The sequence below is a fragment of the Carcharhinus amblyrhynchos genome, chromosome 1, assembly GCF_965287045.1.
Source record: "Carcharhinus amblyrhynchos chromosome 1, sCarAmb.v2.hapA, whole genome shotgun sequence".
NCBI classification, from domain to species: domain Eukaryota; kingdom Metazoa; phylum Chordata; class Chondrichthyes; order Carcharhiniformes; family Carcharhinidae; genus Carcharhinus; species Carcharhinus amblyrhynchos.
The window spans coordinates 132,006,411-132,025,392 of record NC_137324.1 but is presented as its reverse complement, the minus strand read 5'-3'; the positions used below and the strand labels follow the sequence as shown (position 1 = coordinate 132,025,392).

The 18,982-nt window shown below is 44.2% G+C and overlaps 1 protein-coding gene across 1 annotated transcript in view; it reads right to left on the bottom strand.

Annotated features, from left to right (window-relative positions):
- sh3d19 (SH3 domain containing 19) overlaps positions 1–18,551 on the bottom strand; it is a 132,550-nt gene extending 113,999 nt beyond the window's left edge. The window contains exon 1 of the mRNA XM_080192937.1: positions 18,305–18,551. Coding sequence (XP_080049063.1) covers positions 18,305–18,425 — 121 coding nt within the window. The 5' untranslated portion in view covers positions 18,426–18,551. The remainder of the gene's footprint in view (positions 1–18,304) is intronic.
- Between the last annotated feature and the right edge of the window lie 431 nt (positions 18,552–18,982).

Here is an 18,982-nt window from a genome sequence, read left to right as displayed (position 1 = left end):
CCCACAGCAATGTGGCTGACTCTTAAATTCCCCCTGAAAGGGCATAGCAAGCCACTCTGTTATATTCACAACCTCTACAAAGTCGAACATAAGCAAGAAAACCAGATGGACAATCTGGCATCAGCCTAGACACGATGTGGGTATGCCGGCGTTGGACTGGCGTAAACACAGTAAAAAGTCTGACAACACCAGGTTTTAGTCCAACCGATTTATTTGATAATAGACTCACAAGCTTTCGGGGTTAGCCCCTTCGTCAGGTGAATGGAGTGTTCTGGCCTCAGACAGAGCATATAAAGCACAGACAGTTTAGAGATTACTGATTAGAATGCGAATCCTTACACCTAACCTGCTGTTCAAGACCTGAAGTGGCTGACAATGTGTGAGTGGAAGGAGCACTGATCACAGGTTACAGAGATGTGTATTGTCTCCAGACAGCACAGTGAGTGAGGTTTTGCAAACCCAGGCAAGTCACAGGGGTTACAGATAGTGCGACATGAACCCAAGATCCCTGTTGAGACTGTCCTCATGAGGACAAGCCCTCCGTATACACAGGATTTGCTCAGATGAAGAGGATCGTGACAGACACCTCCAGACCCTGAAAGATGCCCTCATAAGAACAGGATATGGTGCTCGACTCATAGATCGACAGTTCCGATGCGCCACAGCGAAAAACCGCACCGATCTCCTCAGAAGGCAAACACAGGACACAGTGGACAGAGTACCCTTCGTCGTCCAGTACTTCCCCGGAGCAGAGAAGCTACGACATCTTCTCCAGCGTCTTCAACATATCATTGATGAAGACGAACATCTCACCAGGGCTATCCCCACACCCCCACTTCTTGCCTTCAGAAAACCACACAACCTCAAACAGACCATTGTTCGCAGCAAACTACCCGGTCTTCAGGAGAACAGTGACCGCAATACCACACAACCCTGCCACAGCAACCTCTGCAAGACATGCCGGATCATCGACACGGATACCATTATCACATGTGAGAATACCATCCACCAGGTACATGGTAAATACTCTTGCAACTCGGCCAACATTGTCTACCTGATACGTTGCAAGAAAGGATGTCCCGAAGCATGGTACATTGGGGAGACCACGCAGACGCTACGACAACGGATGAATGAACATCACTCGACAATCACCAGGCAAGACTGTTCCCTTCCTGTTGGCGAACACTTCAGTGGTCACGGGCATTCAGCCTCTGACCTTCGGGTAAGCGTTCTCCAAGGCGGCCTTCACGACACACGACAGTGCAGAGTCGCTGAACAGAGACTGATAGCCAAGTTCCGCACACATGAGGACGGTCTCAACAGGGATCTTGGGTTCATGTCACACTATCTGTAACCCCCGTGACTTGCCTGCGTTTGCAAAACCTCACTTACTGTACTGTCTGGAGACAATACACATCTCTGTAACCTGTGATCAGTGCTCCTTCCACTCACATTGTCAGCCACTTCAGGTCTTGAACAGCAGGTTAGGTGTAAGGATTCGCATTCTAATCAGTAATCTCTAAACTGTCTGTACTTTATATGCTCTGTCTGAGGCCAGAACTCTCCATTCACCTGACAAAGGGGCTAACCCCGAAAGCTTGTGAGTCTATTATCAAATAAATCGGTTGGACTAAAACCTGGTGTTGTCAGACTAATCAGCCTAGGCGCCAGAAATGACAACAGTAAACCCAGCCCTGTCAACCCTGCAAAGTTCTCCTTACTAACACCTGGGGTTTGTGTCAAATTTGACTAGTCAAGCAATAGCCTGACATAGTCATACTCGTAGAATCAATCATACCTTATTGGCAATGACCTGGGCACAATCATCGCCATCCCTGGGTATATAAAGTCCCACATGCAGGACACCCCATCACAGGTGGCAGCGGCACAGTGGTATACAGTCTCGAGTGAGTTGACTTGTAAGCCCAAAACATCAACTCCATGGATATGAGCAAGGAAAACTTCTGCTGATCTTCCTCCCGACTGAAGAGAGACTAAATAGACTGGGCCTGTACTTGGAGTTTAGAAGGATGAGGAGGGATCTTATAGAGACGTATAAGATAATGAAAGGGATGAATAGGGCAGAGGTAGAGAGATTCTTCCTGCTCAGAAAGGACAGCAGGACTAGAGGGCACAGCCTCAAGACTGTGTGTGTGTGTGTGTGTGTGTGTGTGTGTGTGTGTGGGGGGGGGGGGGGCGGGGGGAAGCAGTTTAGAACGAAGTTGAGGAGGAACTTCTTCACTCAAAGGGTGGCGAATCTCTGGAATTCTCTGCCCGTTGAAGTGGTGGAGGCTACCTGGCTAAATATATTTAAGACTCGGGTAGATAGGTTTTTGACAGACAAGGGAATTAAGGGTTATGGGGACAAAGCGGGAAAGTGGAACTGATCCACTTCAGTTCAGCCATGATCTTATTGAATGGCAGGGCAGGCTCAAAGGGCTAGATGGCCTACTCCTGCTCCTATTTCTTATGTTCTTATGATTACCACCTCTTACACTGTCACAAAATAAAGAGAATCTAACCATCACAGCATGGTAGCACAGTGGTTAGCACTGCTGCTTCACAGCTCCAGGGACCTGGGTTCGATTCCCGGCTTGGGTCACTATCTGTGTGGAGTTTGCACACTCTCTTCGTGTCTGTGTGGGTTTCCTCCAGGTACCCCTGTTTCCTCCCACAGTCCAAAGATGTGTGGGTTAGCTTGATTGGCCATGCCAAAAATTACTCTTAGTGCCCTGAGATGCATAGGTTAGAGGGATTAGAGGGTAAATATGTAGGGATATGGGGGTAGGGCCTGGATGGGATTATGGTTGGTGCAGACTCGATGGGCCAACTGGCCTCTTTCTGTACAGTAGGGATTCTATGTAATTCTATGTTCTTTGTAATCAACCCTTGGCATTCAATGGCATTACCATCAATATCTTGGGGGCCACCATTGGCCAGAAACTGAACTGGGCCAACCATATAGGAGACTACAGGGTCTGGGAACATCCGAAATGTGGAGTTTTTTCAAGGAACAGCTACTGCGAGTCCTTGATAGGTATGTCCCTGTCAGGCAAGGAGGAATTGGTAGAGCTAGGGAACCGTGGTGCACTAAAAAAGTTGATTCGCTGGTTAAAAAGAAAAAGGAGGCTTATGTCCGGATGAGACTTGAGGGCTCAGGTAGTGCACTAGAAAGCTTTAGATTGGCTAGGAGGGAGTTGAAGAGTGAATTAAGAAGGGCTAAAAGAAGACATGAGAAGACTTTGGCTGATAGGATTAAGGAGAATCCTAAGGCGTTCTATAGGTATGTTAAGAACAGAAGGTTGGTTAGGGCAAGATTAGGGCCAGTTACAGACAGTAGAGGGAAGTTGTGTGAGGAACCGGAAGAGATTGGTGAGGCATTGAACCAATATTTCTCTTCGGTGTTCACACAGGGGGACATGAATGTAGCTGAGGAGAACACTGGGTTGCAGGGGTGTAAACTAGACAGTATTGCAGTTGATAAGGGGGATGTGCTGGATATTCTTGAGGGTTTGAAAATAGATAAGTCCCCTGGTCCGGACAGGATTTACCCTAGGATTCTCTGGGAGGCAAGAGAGGTGATTGCAGAGCCTCTGGCTCTGATCTTCAGGTCGTCGTTGGTCTCAGGTATAGTACCGGAAGATTGGAGGATAGCGAATGTTGTCCCATTGTTTAAGAAGGGGAACAGAGACTTCCCCGGGAATTATAGACCGGTGAGTCTTACTTCTGTTGTGGGCAAGGTTTTAGAAAAAATTATTAGGGATAGGATTTATAGTTATTTGGAGAGTAATGAATTGATTGGAGACAGTCAGCATGGTTTTGTAGCGGGTAGGTCGTGCCTTACTAACCTTATTGAGTTTTTTGAGAAAGTGACCAAAGAGGTGGAGGGGGGAAAGACAGTTGACGTGGTATATATGGATTTTAGTAAGGCGTTTGATAAGGTTCACCATGGTAGGCTTCTGCAGAAAATGCAGATGTATGGGATTGAGGGTAATCTAGGAAATTGGATCAGGAATTGGCTAGCAGATAGGAGACAGAAGGTGGTGGTTGATGGTAAATATTCGTCATGGAGTTCAGTTACGAGTGGTGTGCCTCAGGGATCTGTTTTGGGGCCACTGCTGTTTGTAATTTTTATTAATGATCTGGATGAGGGTATAGTTGGGTGGATTAGTAAATTTGCTGATGACACCAAAGTCGGAGGTGTGGTAGATAGTGAGGAAGGGTGTCGTAGTTTGCAAGGTGACTTAGATAGGTTGCAGAGCTGGGCCGAGAGGTGGCGGATGGAGTTTAATGCGGAGAAGTGTGAGGTAATTCACTTTGGTAGGAATAACAGATGTGTCGAGTATAGGGCTAACGGGAGGACTCTGAATAGTGTGGATGAACAGAGGGATCTAGGTGTATGTGTACATAGATCCCTGAAAGTAGGGAATCAAGTAGATAAGGTTGTTAAGAAGGCATACGGTGTCTTGGCGTTTATTGGTAGGGGGATTGAATTTAGGAGTCGCAGCGTCATGTTGCAACTGTACACAACTCTGGTGCGGCTGCACTTGGAGTATTGTGTGCAGTTCTGGTCCCCACATTATAGGAAGGATGTGGAGGCTTTGGAGAGGGTGCAGAGGAGGTTTACCAGGATGTTGCCTGGTATGGAGGGGAGGTCCTATGAGGAGAGACCGAGGGATTTGGGGTTGTTTTCGCTAGAAAGAAGGCGGCTAAGAGGGGATCTTATTGAAACATATAAGATGATTAGAGGTTTAGATAGGGTGGATAGTGATAGCCTTTTTCCTCGGATGGAGAAAGCTAGCACGAGGGGGCATGGCTTTAAATTAAGGGGGGGTAGTTATAGGACGGATGTCAGGGGTAAGTTCTTTACCCAGAGGGTGGTGAGGGATTGGAATGCCCTGCCTGCTGCAGTTGTAAATGCGCCTAGTTTGGGGGCGTTTAAGAGATCCGTGGATAGGTTTATGGATGAAAAGGGATTGGTTTAGGTTAGAGGGTCATTGTTTTTTAACTGGTCAGCGCAACATCGTGGGCCGAAGGGCCTGTTCTGCGCTGTAATGTTCTATGTTCTATATAAATACTTTGGTTCCAAGAGCAGGTCGGAGGCTAGGAGTCCTGCGGTGAGCAACTCAACTTCTGACTCTCCAAAGTCAGTCCATCATCTACAAGGCACAAGTCAGGAGTGTGATGGATACTCTCCACTTGCCAGGATGAGTGCAGCTCCAAAAACAAGAAGTTTGACACCACCAGAAAAAAAAAACAGCCCGCTTGATTGGCACCACATCCACAAACAGGGGTAGCCGTGCGCATCTTCTACAAGATTTTCTGCAGGAACTCAACAAGGCTCCTGAGACAGCACCTTCCAAATCTACAATCACTGCCATCTAGAAGGACAAGGGCTGCGAACACATGGGAATACCACCAGCTGAAGTTCTCCTCCAAGCCACTCATCAACCTGACTTGGAAATATACCACCTTTTCTTTTGGTATTGTGGTTCAAAATCCTGGGGGTCCTTCCCGCTGTAGATGCACCTACATTATAGGAACTGCAATGGTTCAAAGCGGCAGCTCACCACCATCCTCTCAAATCAAATAAGGAATAATCAATGTCCATATCCCATAAATGATTTTTTAAACAAAAAAAATTCAGTAAATTGATCACTACATGTTGAACACCACTTGGAGACACTAAGTGTGGCAAGGGCACAGAATGTATTCTGAATATGGAGCTTCAATGTCCATCACTAAGAGAGATTTGTTTACGCCTTGACTGACCAAGCTGACCATGATCTTAATGACATAGCTGCTGGCTGGGTCTATGGCAGGTGGTAAAGGAAGCAACAAAAGGAATAAATCTACTTGACCTCATCCTTACTAATTTACTTGTTGCAGATGAATCAGACAGTATCAGTAGGAGTGAAGATGATGTTCCATCTTCTTATTGAGGATAACCTCCGTTGTGTTGTGTTAAAAGGAATATATTTGGAATATATCTTGTTGGTCAAAACTGGGCTTCTATGAGGCACTGTAGGCAATCACAATCTGTAACCTCATAGCCCAGCATATCACCCACTCCACCATTACCACCAAATCGTGGATAAACCTTGGTCCAATGAAGAATACAGGAGGACATGCCAGGGGCAATATTGACACCAATAAAAATGAGGTGTCAACTTGGTGAAGCTGCAACACAGGACTATTTGCAAGTCAAACAGGTGATAGAGCTAAGCAATCCCGCAACCAATGGATCAGATCTAAATTCTGTAGTCCTCCCCCATCCAGTTGTGAATGGTGGTGGACAATTAAACTAACCAGAGTAGGAAGCTCCACAAATATCCCCATCCTCAAAAGATGGGAGAGCCCAGACATCAATGTGAAAAACAAGTAGTATTTACAACCACCTTGAACCAGAAGTGCTGAGTGGGTGATCCATCTCAACTACCTCCTGAGGTTCCCAGCATCACAGATGTCAGTCTTCAGCTGATTCAATATCAAGAAATGGATGAAGATACCAAATACTGCAAAAGGGCACTGACAATATTCCAGCAATAGTGAAAACTTGTGTTCCAGAACAGCTTCAGAAGAGCATTGGCATCTACAGGACAAATCCAACCTGGCAAATTCCCAGCCTATCAGTCTAGTCTCAACCATCAGTAAAGCAATGGAAAGGGATGTCAACAGCACCATCAACACAGCAACAACCTGTTCATTGATGCTCAGTTTGGGTTCTGCCAGGACCACGCACCTCCTGATCTCATTACAGCCTTGGTCCAAACATGGACAGAAGAGCTGAACTCCAGAGGCGAGGTGAGCATGACTGTTCTTGACATCAAGGAGCCCAGAAAATCTGAAATAAATTGGAATCAGGGGAAAACTTCCCAATGATTGGAGTCAAACATAGCAAAAGACGATTGGGATTCTTGAAGGTTAATCATCTCAGATCAGAACATAGGTGCATGAATTCCTCAGGGCAACGTCCTAGGCCCAAACATCTTCAACTGCTACATTAATGACCTTCTTCCATCATATGATCAGAGGTGGGGATATTTGTTAGTGTTTGCACAACAGCACCATTCATGGCTCCTCAGATACTAAAGCAGCCTATGTTCAATCTAACCATCACCTTGACATTCACTGGCATTACCATCACCGAATTCTGCACTAACACTCTGAGGATTCCCATTGATCAGAAACTGAACTGGACCAACTACACAAATACCACGGCTACAAAAGAAGGTCAGAGGCAGGGAATTCTGCAGCTAGTAACTCAGCTCCTGAATCCTCAAGACTGTCCATTACCTATGAGACACAGGTCAGGAATGTGAGGGAATACTCTACCTTTGCCTGGATGAATGTAGTTCCAACAACACTCAAGAAGCTCAACACCATTCAGTAAAACGTATCTTGCTGGACTTGGCACCCCAACCAAGACAAGCACACAGTGGCAACAGTGTACATCATCAGCAGTGTAGCAACTCACCCAGGGTTCCTTCAACAATACCTTTCAAATTTGTGATTTCTACCACCTAGAAGGACATGGGCAGCAGATGTATGCACCACCTGCAAGTGGTCCTGCAAGCCACAGCATCCTGGCTTCATCAATTCTTTACTGTTGCTGGATCAATATCCTGGAACTCCATTCCTAACAGCACCTACACCAAATTGGCTGCAGTGCTTCTAGGTAGCAACTCACCACGTTCTCAAGTGCAATTAGCACTTCAAGTGCCAGCCTTCAAATCCATAAAAGAAAAAATAAAAACAAATTAAATTCTTAATGGATCTTTTCCTTTGTGTGAACGTTTTTACCAAATACACAACCTTTTACCCAGAAGCTGCCTCATGTATTTTAGTGGATTTAATTCCAGTACCGGTTAAGGTTATTCATGAAGGCCCCACCTTCTCATCATTGCCCCTCCCTGAGGTGTGGTGATCCTCAGGTTAAATCACCACCAGTCAGCTCTCTGCCTCAAAAAGGGGAAGCAACCTATGGTCATCTGGAACCCTCTCCTGGGAGTTCCCCAAGTCAGAATGATAGTAATGGGGCAGCACAGTAGTTAGCACTGTTTCCTTACAGCACCAGGGATCCGGGTTCAATTCCTGGCTTGGGTCACTGACTGCTGGAGTCTGCATGTTCTCTCCATAACTGCATGGGTTCCTCCAGGTACTCCAGTTTCCTCCCACAATCTGTAAGATGTGCTGGTTAGGTGCATTGACAATGCTAAATTCTCTTTCGGTGCACCTGAACAGGCCCTGAAGAAGTGTAACGACTAGAGTATTAATTTTCACAGTAACTTCATTAGCGTGGTAAGTGGGCTTACATTCACATCGCAATAAATAAATTTAATTTGAATTTTGAACCCGAGGATGCTGAGCCTGTTGGGCTGCATTTTGATTACCAGTGAATTCTCACTTCTCAGAATCCTAGAATCTCTACAGTATAGGAGGGGGCCATTTGGCCCATTGACCCTGCACCAACCACAAACCCACCCAGATTCTATTCCCATAACCTCACATATTTACCCTGCTAATCCCCCTGAACGAAGGGTCAATTTACCCTGGCCAATCAACCTAAGCTGCACATCTTTGGATTGGGGGAGGAAACCACAGCACCCAGAGGAAATCCACACAGACACAGGGAGAACTTGCAAACTCGGCACAGAGAGTGACATGAAGCTGGAATTGAAATTGGGTTCCTGGCACTGTGAGGCAGCAGTGCTAACCACTGTACACACACATTTGACACGCCATTGAGTGCCGTCAGGGTATACAATCACAAGGACATTATAATAAAACCCAATTCTGACCTCACCTAGCATTCATGTGCATGCATTTCCAACAGGAATGAATGAATGAATGAATGAATGACAGACAGACAATCAGGTGCAGGAACCTTCTTTGTTTTCTTACCCTCTGTAAGTCAAGAACATACAGAAAAATGTTCATGCAACACAACCCTCACAACGGAAGCAACCATAGCAGAACCATAATAGCATTCCACTTACCATTCGGGCTATTAGCCATATGGGGAAGTAGGGAACTGGGTGAAATGCGCTCAAAGCGTGGTCGTTCCAAACTTGGGGCAGCAGGATAGCACAGTGGTTAGCACTGCTGCTTCACAGGTGTTGGGACCTGGGTTCGATTCCTGGCTTGGATTGCTGTCTGTGCGGAGTTTGCACATTCTCCTCGTGTCTGCATGGGTTTCCTCTGGGTGCTCCAGTTTCCTCCCACAGTCCAAAGATGCGCAAGTTAGGTTGATTGGCCATGCTTAAATTGCCCCTTAGTGTCCTGCAATGCTTAAGTTAGAGGGATTAGTGGGTAAAATATGTAGGGATATGGGTGTAGGGCCTGGGTGGGACTGTGGTCAGTGCAGACACGATGGGCCAAATGGCCTCTTCCTGTACTGTAGGGTTTCTATGATTCTGTTTTTTCTAATGCTCCACTGCCAAAACAGTATTCTATCTGCTCCATGATACATAATGAAAATGTATCAAAGTAATTATCAATACTGCTTTAAAAAAAACTTTATTTCTTAAGACATACTTGGAAGTAAGTCACCAAGTACAAAAGGTCACAATGTATACACCTCCCATTATTATGCCTAGTTAATAAAATGCTATCAGTTAGGGAGGGATCCTGCTGACATTCAGGATCACCAGTTTCCCTCTTTTTATGTTGCTGGATTTCTTACAGCCAATTTAAAACATCAAATCCTTGATGCAGTGCAGGCACAGGCTATTATTTCACATCTCACCCACATGGCATTATTGATGCACCAGCAAGCTATTCGATCACAGGTGGGATCCAGCAAAGCTAGGTCCTGTCTTCATCTGGTACCGAACAGACTCACATTGCCAACAGAAATCAGTAGATGGTTGACATGTGGTAATCCTGATTGATTTAGCCACGACACCCCTAGCCCATGTGCACTGAGACAAGACTATCCCAGTCTGGATCAATGAACTCACAGGCCAGAGATCAAACCTGGAATTTTCCAGTTTATATGAGTCAGCTAATCATTGATCAATCTCACAGAGCCGTTAAGGGTAATGAGCTCAACAGCATTATATAAATAATAGATAAGTACAGGTAAACTATTGAACATGACAGCAATAAAAGTAAAACACCACAGATGCCAGAAATCTGAAATAAAAACAGAAAATGATGGAAAAACTCAGCAGTCCGTTGGTCTTCTCCTGTCTCTCAACCCAGCCCAATGCCACTCCCAGCTCCTGACCAAATCTCCTGACCCATTTCCAACCCGCTCCAACTACTGATCCCCAGCACCCAGCTACTGACCCCTGCTCCCAACTTCACTCCACCATCCAGCTCCTGCTCATGAGAATGGCTCCCAATGCACCCCAATTCCCCCCAGCCATGGCTCCAGCTCCCAACCCCACATCCGGCCTGCTCCTGGCTCCCAACCATCTTTCCCTATCCAAACTTGGGTCCCACTTAAAACCAAGCTCCCATCTCCTGATCCTGCTCACCTTCGTAACCATGGCTCCTGACCCACAGCTGACCCTGCTCCAAATCCACTCTGGCTCTTGACCCCAGTTTGCTGGCCAATTCTACCTCCCTATATGTTGAAACTAAAAAGAGACAGTAGAAGATAAGGATTTTGAGAAGCTTTTGAAAGCAGTGTTTGATCCATGGAAGAGTCCAGAAGTCAAAACAGTAAGAACTGAACAACCAGGAGTGGAGACCAGGAGTAGCTTGTGTGTGACACAAACAATGAAGAGAATGTACAAGGCTGAAAGCCCTCAAGGAATTTTCTTGCTTCCACGCTCCCAAGTAGCATAATCATTAATTGGCCATTAGACTAAGGTGGGCAGGAAGTACTAAGTTATTTTCGAGTAGTGCAGTAGTACGCAACCCATCATAAAATCTGTAAGCATCGCCTCGTTGCTCTCGACCAGATTATGAGTGCATACCATATCCCAATGGACCACAGTTACGCCAGTTGTTGATACAGGACTTCCAGATCACCTGCTTGCCTTTCTGTAATCAAGTCCTGGTAGCACCCATTTGCTGCACAGTCATTGAGCTGCTCTTTGTTGGCCCTTTCACAATGTTGAATTCAAAATCCTCGATCTTGTTCACAAATCCATTCATGCATTGGTTCTTCCTTGGCAACATCTTCCAGCTTAATGTCTTCGGCTCTTGTCCTTTAGTCTTCTGACTCTAGTCCTATTGGGCATTTCTCCTCTTAATCCCAACCACAGCAAGAGTACATTTAGCCATCTTTGCCTTATTCTTGGGACTTTCTCCTTAAACCCCCTCTGCATTGCTGCTGCCTTCAAAATCTGTCTCTTTCACCAGTTTTTGATCACTTTGGCTAACTATTTTTCTCCACTGCTCCACTGTGCAATGCTGCATGACATTTACTATTTTCTAGAAATGCAATTTGTTGCTGTTGAAGAAAATGGTCTATTAGACAATTTTAACAGAGTTGCAAGTGAAAGATGAAGAGGAGGGATTAAAGATGAAGTCTATTTCAGATGCAGCTCAACAAAAAGTGAAGGACAGCATGCCAAGAGCAGCACCAACCATACTGAAAAATGAGGTGTTAACCTGATGAAGTTACAATACAGACAACTTATGCGCCAAATAGCAAAACCAGCAAGTAACAGACAGAGCAAAGTGATCCTACAACCAATGAATCAGATCCAAGCACTACAGTCTTGTCATATCCAACCCTGAATGATGGTGGACAATTAAACAACTCTGAGACTAACAACTCTGCAATTAAACAACTCTCGATCCTCAAATGGTAGGAGAAGCCCAGCACATCAATGCAAAAAATAAAGCTGAAGAAATTGCAACTATTAACTAGAATTGCTGAGTGGATGATCCAGCCTTGCCTCCTCCAGAGATTCCCCAGCATCACAGACGTCAGTTTCTAGCCAATTCCATTCACCCCACTGGATATGAAGAAATGGCTGAAGCATTGGGTACTGCCAAGGCAATGGGCCTTTACAACATTTCAGCAATAGTACCAAAGGCTTGTGCTCCAGGACTAGCACCCCTGTGCCCTCTGCCAAGTAGTCCAGTGCAGCTACAACACTGGCATCTACCTGGCAATGTGGAAAATTACCCAGGTATATCACATTGACAAAAGCAGGCCAAATTCAACCCATCCAATTACTGCCCCATCAGTCACACTCAATCATGAGCAAAATGATGGTAATGATGGACAATCATCTCAGCTCCAAAACATCACTGCAGAAGTTCTTCAGCATATTGTCCAGCTGCTTCATCAATGACTTTCCCTCCAAAAGGTCAGAGTGGAGATGTTCATTGATGATTGCACAGTGTTCTGCACATTTGTGACTCCTCAGATCCTGAAAACATCTAATGTTCATATGCATGAAGACCTGAACAACATTCAGGATTGGGCTGATAAGTGGCAAGTAACATTCGTAGCCCACAAATGGCAGACAATGACCATCTTCAATGAAGATGAATCTAACCATCTCCTCTTCACATTCAATGGTATTACCATTGTATCCATAACTAGCAACAAATTAGGGGTTACCATTAACCAGAAACCTTACTGGGTCAGGTGCTGACAGGCTTGCACTTTCTGCAGCCACGCAGAGAATGTTTGGAATATTGAAGTTTGTGAAGTCACAGACTGGGGAATAATGGAAGTTGACAAGCAGAAACCAGTTCCAAAATGGAGTTTGGAGAGGAGGGGGATGTGCAAGCAGTGTGAGGGGGACAGATAGCTGTGAGAGAGAGTGATTGAGCTCCAGTGAAAGGGAGCTGGGAGAGGGTGAGAAGAACCAAGAGAAGCAAGTTGCAATAAATGGCTGGTTCAAGAGGGGAAAATTGAAGAATACTGTTGTGTACCATGGACTGATATAAACTGTTGAGCTGTTAGCTGCTAAGTGAAGCAAAGGCAGTATGATACACATTAAAGGGCAATCGAGTCGACTTAAGCATGTTGAATTATGTGGTGGATATGACCCATGTTTCACCTGGAGAGTGTATAACCAGGATATATATTACACGCTATAATATATAGAGTAGTAAATATAAAAACAGGCACATTTCATTTCAAAGTAAAATCCTCACTTCTTGTTACACCCTCCTTATTAATGTAAAACATTTCATTCTGTTGCCATGTGACAAAACGAGTCACCCTTATCACTGTGGGAGTTATGGCAAACACAGACAGCAATGACAAACTTTCAAGGGAGGGAATAAGAAACCGAGATCTATCTTAGAAATTAATTATATGGAATAAGCATGACGATATAACCTGCTCGAGTTTTACTCATGACTTATTATACTTCAGACATCATTTATCCTCAATCCAAAATAAACATTATGAACATCAAGGATTGGTAATTTATGCAAAGTAATCTCTCTGGTGCCAGTTTCCTTATAACTCAATTGGTAAATGAGCGATGAATCAGAGACCACAATGATCCTGCTGATGCTATAAAAAAAACCAGAAAATGCTGAATTATTCTGATGAAAGATAACTGGCCTGAAACATTAACACTGTTTCTCCCTCCACAGATGCTGTCAGGCCTGCTAAGTACTTCCAGCATTTTCTACTTTTTATTTTAGACCAGAAAGATTCTCTGCTTAATTCTCTCAAGAACAAATGAGGGAAATTATGCTTAGAACCTAAGGAAGTAGGCGAGATCCTAAATGAATACTTTGCATCAGTATGCACAAAGGAGAGGGACACATTAAGACACTACCAATCAGAGGGGTGTGTAGCCCCGTTAGAACAAATCACAATTACAAGGAAGTGTTAGGTGTTTTAGGAAGCATCAAGATGGCATCTGCCCTAGATTACTGAGGGAGACAAGAGATGAAATTGCTGGGACTCTAACAGAAATCTTTGTTTCTTCATTGGACACAGATGAGGTCCCAGAGGATTGGAGGATAGCAAATGTGGTCCCGTTATCTAAGAAGGGTAGCAAGGATAACCTGGGTAATTATAGGCCAGTGAGCTTGACGTCCATAGTAGGGAAATTGTGGAGGACAATTCTTAGAGATTGGATCTATATGCATTTAGAACAGAACAGTCTCATTAGCAAAAGACAACATGGTTTTGTACGAGGGAGGTCATGCCTCACAAATTTGGTTGACAAAAAATGATTGACGCGGCAAGGGCTATGGATGTCATCTATATGGATTTTAATAAAGCATTTGATAACGTCCCTCATGGCAGGCTGGTGTAAAAGGTTAAATCACACGGGATCAAGGGTGAACTAGCTAGATGGATTCAGAACTGGCTTGGCCACAGAAGACAGAGCGTAACAGTTGACGGGTCTTTTTCTGATTAGAGGTATGTGACCAGTGGTGTTCTGCAAGGCTCTGTACTGGGACCTCTGCTATTTGTGATATATATATAAATGATTTGGAATGTAATTATGTAGCTGGTCTGATTAGTATGTTTGCGGATGGCACAAAGATTGCTGGAGTTGCGGATAGTGATGAACATTGTCAGAGAATATGGCAGGATATAGATGGGCTGGAAAACTGGGCAGAGAAATGGCAGATGGAATTTCAATCCAGATAAATGAATTTTGGTAGATCTAATTCAGGGGAGAGCTATACAATAAATGGCAGAACCATCAGGAGTATAGACATATAGAGGGATCCGGGTGTGCATGTCCACAGATCCTTAAAGGTGGCAACACAGGTGAAAAAAGTGGTGAAGAAGGCATACGACACGCTTGCCTTTATTGGACAGGGCGTAGATATAAAAGTTGACATATGATGTTGCAGTTATATGGAACATTGGTTAGGCCACATTTGGAATACCAGTTCTGGTCGCCACACTACCAGAAGGACGTGGAGGCTTTGGAGAGAGTGCAGAAAAGGTTTACCAGGATGTTGTCTGGTATGGAGGATTTTAGCTATGAGGTGAGATTGAGTAAACAACAGTTGTTCTGGCTGGAAAGACGGAGTTTGTAAAATTATGAACAGTTGGAAGTTTTTTCCCAGGTTGGAAATGACAAACACAAGGGGTCACAAATTCAAGGTAAGGGGGGGGCAAGATTCAATACAGATATGCAGGGGATGTATTTTACACAGAGGGTGGTGGGGGCCTGGAATGCACTACCAAGCAAGGTGGTTGAGGCAGACACGCTGGGATCATTTAAGACTCTGTCTCTTTTCTTTGCATCCACAGGTAATTCGGTCCGCCTTGTTGGCCAACAAGGGGCACACACATGGTGGGTCGCGCGAGGGCTGCTCTTGGATGTTGCTTCGAGAGTTGCCTAGTGCTTCACATTGTTAGCGTACGCTTAAACTGGACCAACTGACGGGCAACACGACAGCTCAGTGACTATCACTGTTTGCAGTGCAGATACAGGGACCCGGATCGGATCTCCGACTTGGGTTGGTGTCTGTGGGAGTTTGCACATTCTCCCCATGTTTATGTGGGTTTTCTCCGGTTGCCTCCCACACCCCAAAAACATGCTTTTAGGCTGATTGGCGTTAATAAATTGTCCTTAAATTAGACCTCCCTTAATCTGGCGCACATATAATTCTCTAAATTTGCACCCCTTTATTGTGGAGTCCAAGAAGCGTAGACAAAAGTCATAGGTAGAAGGAGGATTGGAATGAGGCATTCGCTGAGTGTTAAAATGGGCAGCACGGGCCTGTAGGGCCAAAGGGCCTGTTTCCTGTGCTGTGTTGTTCTTTGTACTTATTTAGATAGCCACATGAACAGACAGGGAATAGAGGGATACAGACGGATGGTCTAGTTAGGAACACAGGATTGGTGCAGGCTTGGAGGGCTGAAGGGCCTGTTCCTGTGCTGTATTGTTCTTTTTGTTCTAGTTACGTTTTCTGCCAATTCTACATTTATAACTGGTCTTTTCTTTGGTCATGCTACGTACTGAATCCAGAAGGAAAGTGATTCTATTTACCTGGGTGAGGTTAGAAGTAAGATTAATCATGAGAATCATCAAAGCTAATCAGCCTACTGATATTTGCCTAGCGATGGTGCTTGTGGAACTGTATCCCAAAGTGAGTTAATACTCTGAGTTGAAAAAACCTAGTAAAACTGAAAGGCATAAAACAATCTAAATATTAACAAATCCATGTGTAGTTACATTAAGATAATATAAAATGTATTTTAATTAAATACTGTTTTTTACTCTTTATTCTGTTAATACAGCACACTAAGTAGAATCCATAAAAAAGTAACACATTTCAACTTGTTTGTCCATTTCGATAGGTCTGGTTAGGGAGATACAATTAGGGAAAGATTATGGAGGAAAATTAGTTGTAGCATCATCTGGTATAATCATATGAATTTCAGTTGGATGATTAAACTAGGAGCTGGTACACAGAAAGATTCATAAAATTCTGAAAATATTGATTCTATTCTTCTCTCTACATGAAGACACAAGCATAAATTCAATAACAAACTAAAGAAACTGGAGCACAGGAATGAAGAAGTTATACCAGCTATGAACTAATTGAATGCTATAACAAGCTTGAGGGCCAAATGGTCCACTTCTGCTGCTATTTCTTATACTATTAATACCACAACAAAAAGAACATTTTGGGGAGCTCTTCTGATGGTCTAAGAGTTTTTGTAAAAAGTACTGAGTGATACAGGCCAAATGATACCAGATTTGATTTCCTGTCTGTGCTAAAATGTATAACTTCGTGTGACTAGTGAGTGTTACAATTGGACAATGTTACTAGATTAGAGAAGGACAGAAAATCAGCCAAGATTGCTATACCTAATCGCTGAAAGAATCCACATAGGAAACATGCCTTTACGGAGGCAGGATAAGGAGATGATAGATTCTTGCCTTCGCTGACCAAACAGCTGCTAACATGAACTGTCCTAGTTTACATTTAAAGAGTGGCCAGTTAGAAGATGCTCCAGAGGCAGGCAGCTGACCAAAGAACACCTTCAAGAGACATGGGATGGAGCAAATTATAGACAAAAAATGATTAATTGTGGATATGGAGATCTGAAATGAAAACAAAGTGCTGGAAAACCTCAGCAAGTCTGGCAGCATCAATGGAAATATGAAGTAAAAACAAAGTCTGCTGAAAGGCATGAGCCCAACCTTCAGTCCAGGTATAAACCACTTAAACTCAATGTGCATTAAGTAATATGCAGGCTGGCCAAGTTTTCTTGATTAGCTAACGAATAAATTCACTTCCTCACGTGGAACAGAACTGAGCTTCCAATCTTCGGAAGGTTTTGTCAGGATGAAGGCAATTACTGCACAGTGAAGTGCCACCAAAAATTTGCTGGGAGATGAGAGCTTTCTTGGTCCTATCCTTTATCTTTTTCTGTTTGATACTCAGCTTAGTAATTATTATTTTGTAATGAGGTAAATACATGTTTCTGAAACTTTGTTGAGTTCAGTTATAAAGGTGAATTGGAATGTCAATAATTTCCCAAACAAATTATGTTGACAGCCATCCAATAATTCCAGATGAAAACTGTACATGTATGGACAAGATTGTGCTCAACAATATTTTATCACCCTGTCTGCTATCATTCACCGTCTAGATTAACACAGTAGTACCTTAGACAAATGATTGGAGTACACATCATCACCACGAAAACAAAATCGAGAGAAATTGGAGTAGCTGGGATGGGGAGGTAGGAAGTTGCATTCACTGACTCTACTGTTGTCCTGGAATTAATTGTGCAACTCCACTACAAGGAATCTCTTATCATTGTTAATTTATCATCACATAGATCAACAACAAAAATATATTGTGGCCACTAAAGGACCTAAATTCTGTTTTTAAAAAACACCCAATCCACTCAGCCAACGTGCTGACACGTTAAATACTGACTATAAATCACGCAGCACACACAACTTGTGCACTGGGAGTCGGAACCCCGGTTTCAAAGGCGACATGCAAACTGTTGGAGAGTCACCTTTGATCTTGGTGCTGTTTTCCCAATGACTCAATTCGTTTTACTGCCTTGTAATCCCTCCCTAACACTTTCCCACTCAGAGCCGCTTGTCAATGGGCCGCAACTGCCAGCATGGTGAACTGCACCCAGAAACAAGTTAGTCAGGCTAAGATCTCCTGAAAAAAATAACATCTATTGGCGATTTGATGTATCGTCATATTAACAAAAAAATACGCGATCCCGTTTAATTAAAAAATCAACACTATCATTAATCTAATCCTAAAATTGCCGAGAATTTGAATGGAATTATCAATCCAGAAGAAAAGCGACAGGAGTTTTAACAAAAATAAAACAACTCAATCACTGACTGGTACTCGTGGTACAATATTGTCTCCCCCGGTGGGTGAGGGACACGGCGGGGAAGTCACCACCTTTTACCTGCTGAGGAGACTCTGTGCCGCCCGGCAGCCGGAGAGTTGTGTCTGGAGCCGGGGTCCCTGTCGATCGCCCCTCGCACCTCCTCCTCTTCCTCCTGAAACCAGGCTTCCGCCATCATCATACGGAATATATTAGAGCAGCAGCTGCCAAACAGCCTCTGATGAGAGGAGCGGTAGCGAGTCGGCGCCAAGCCGCCCAACAGTGCGCTGAGCCGCGACTGCACTTACTCAGCCAACCACTTCCAACCCTCCACCTCCTTTATAACTCCTACCTCAACACTACACCGGAGGAAGTGGCTACCTTTCACCAACTTCCGAAATATTCATCTGCCGACAGGAAACTCGGGAGCTAAACCAAAACAAAAGGTGGCGGTAGCGTTTGGAGATTCCAGCCCGAAACCGTGACCATCCACTGAGTAACTTTTCATTCCTTAAATCGTTGGCTGAGATTTATCTTTGATTTTGCCTTTAACAGGCCAAGACAAAGGAAAAGCAAAACCACAGTGTGTTTCTGTGTGAAGTTACACATTTATAGTTACAATGACTTAGAACGAGTTGTCTTTTTGTGGGGAGAAGCAGTTTTTTTCATGCAATAAGTAGCCTGTGCCCTCAACATTTTCAGCCATGCATTCCTGGTCCACCCAGAGTTTGTGGGGTTAGTATGATGGCAAGCATACTG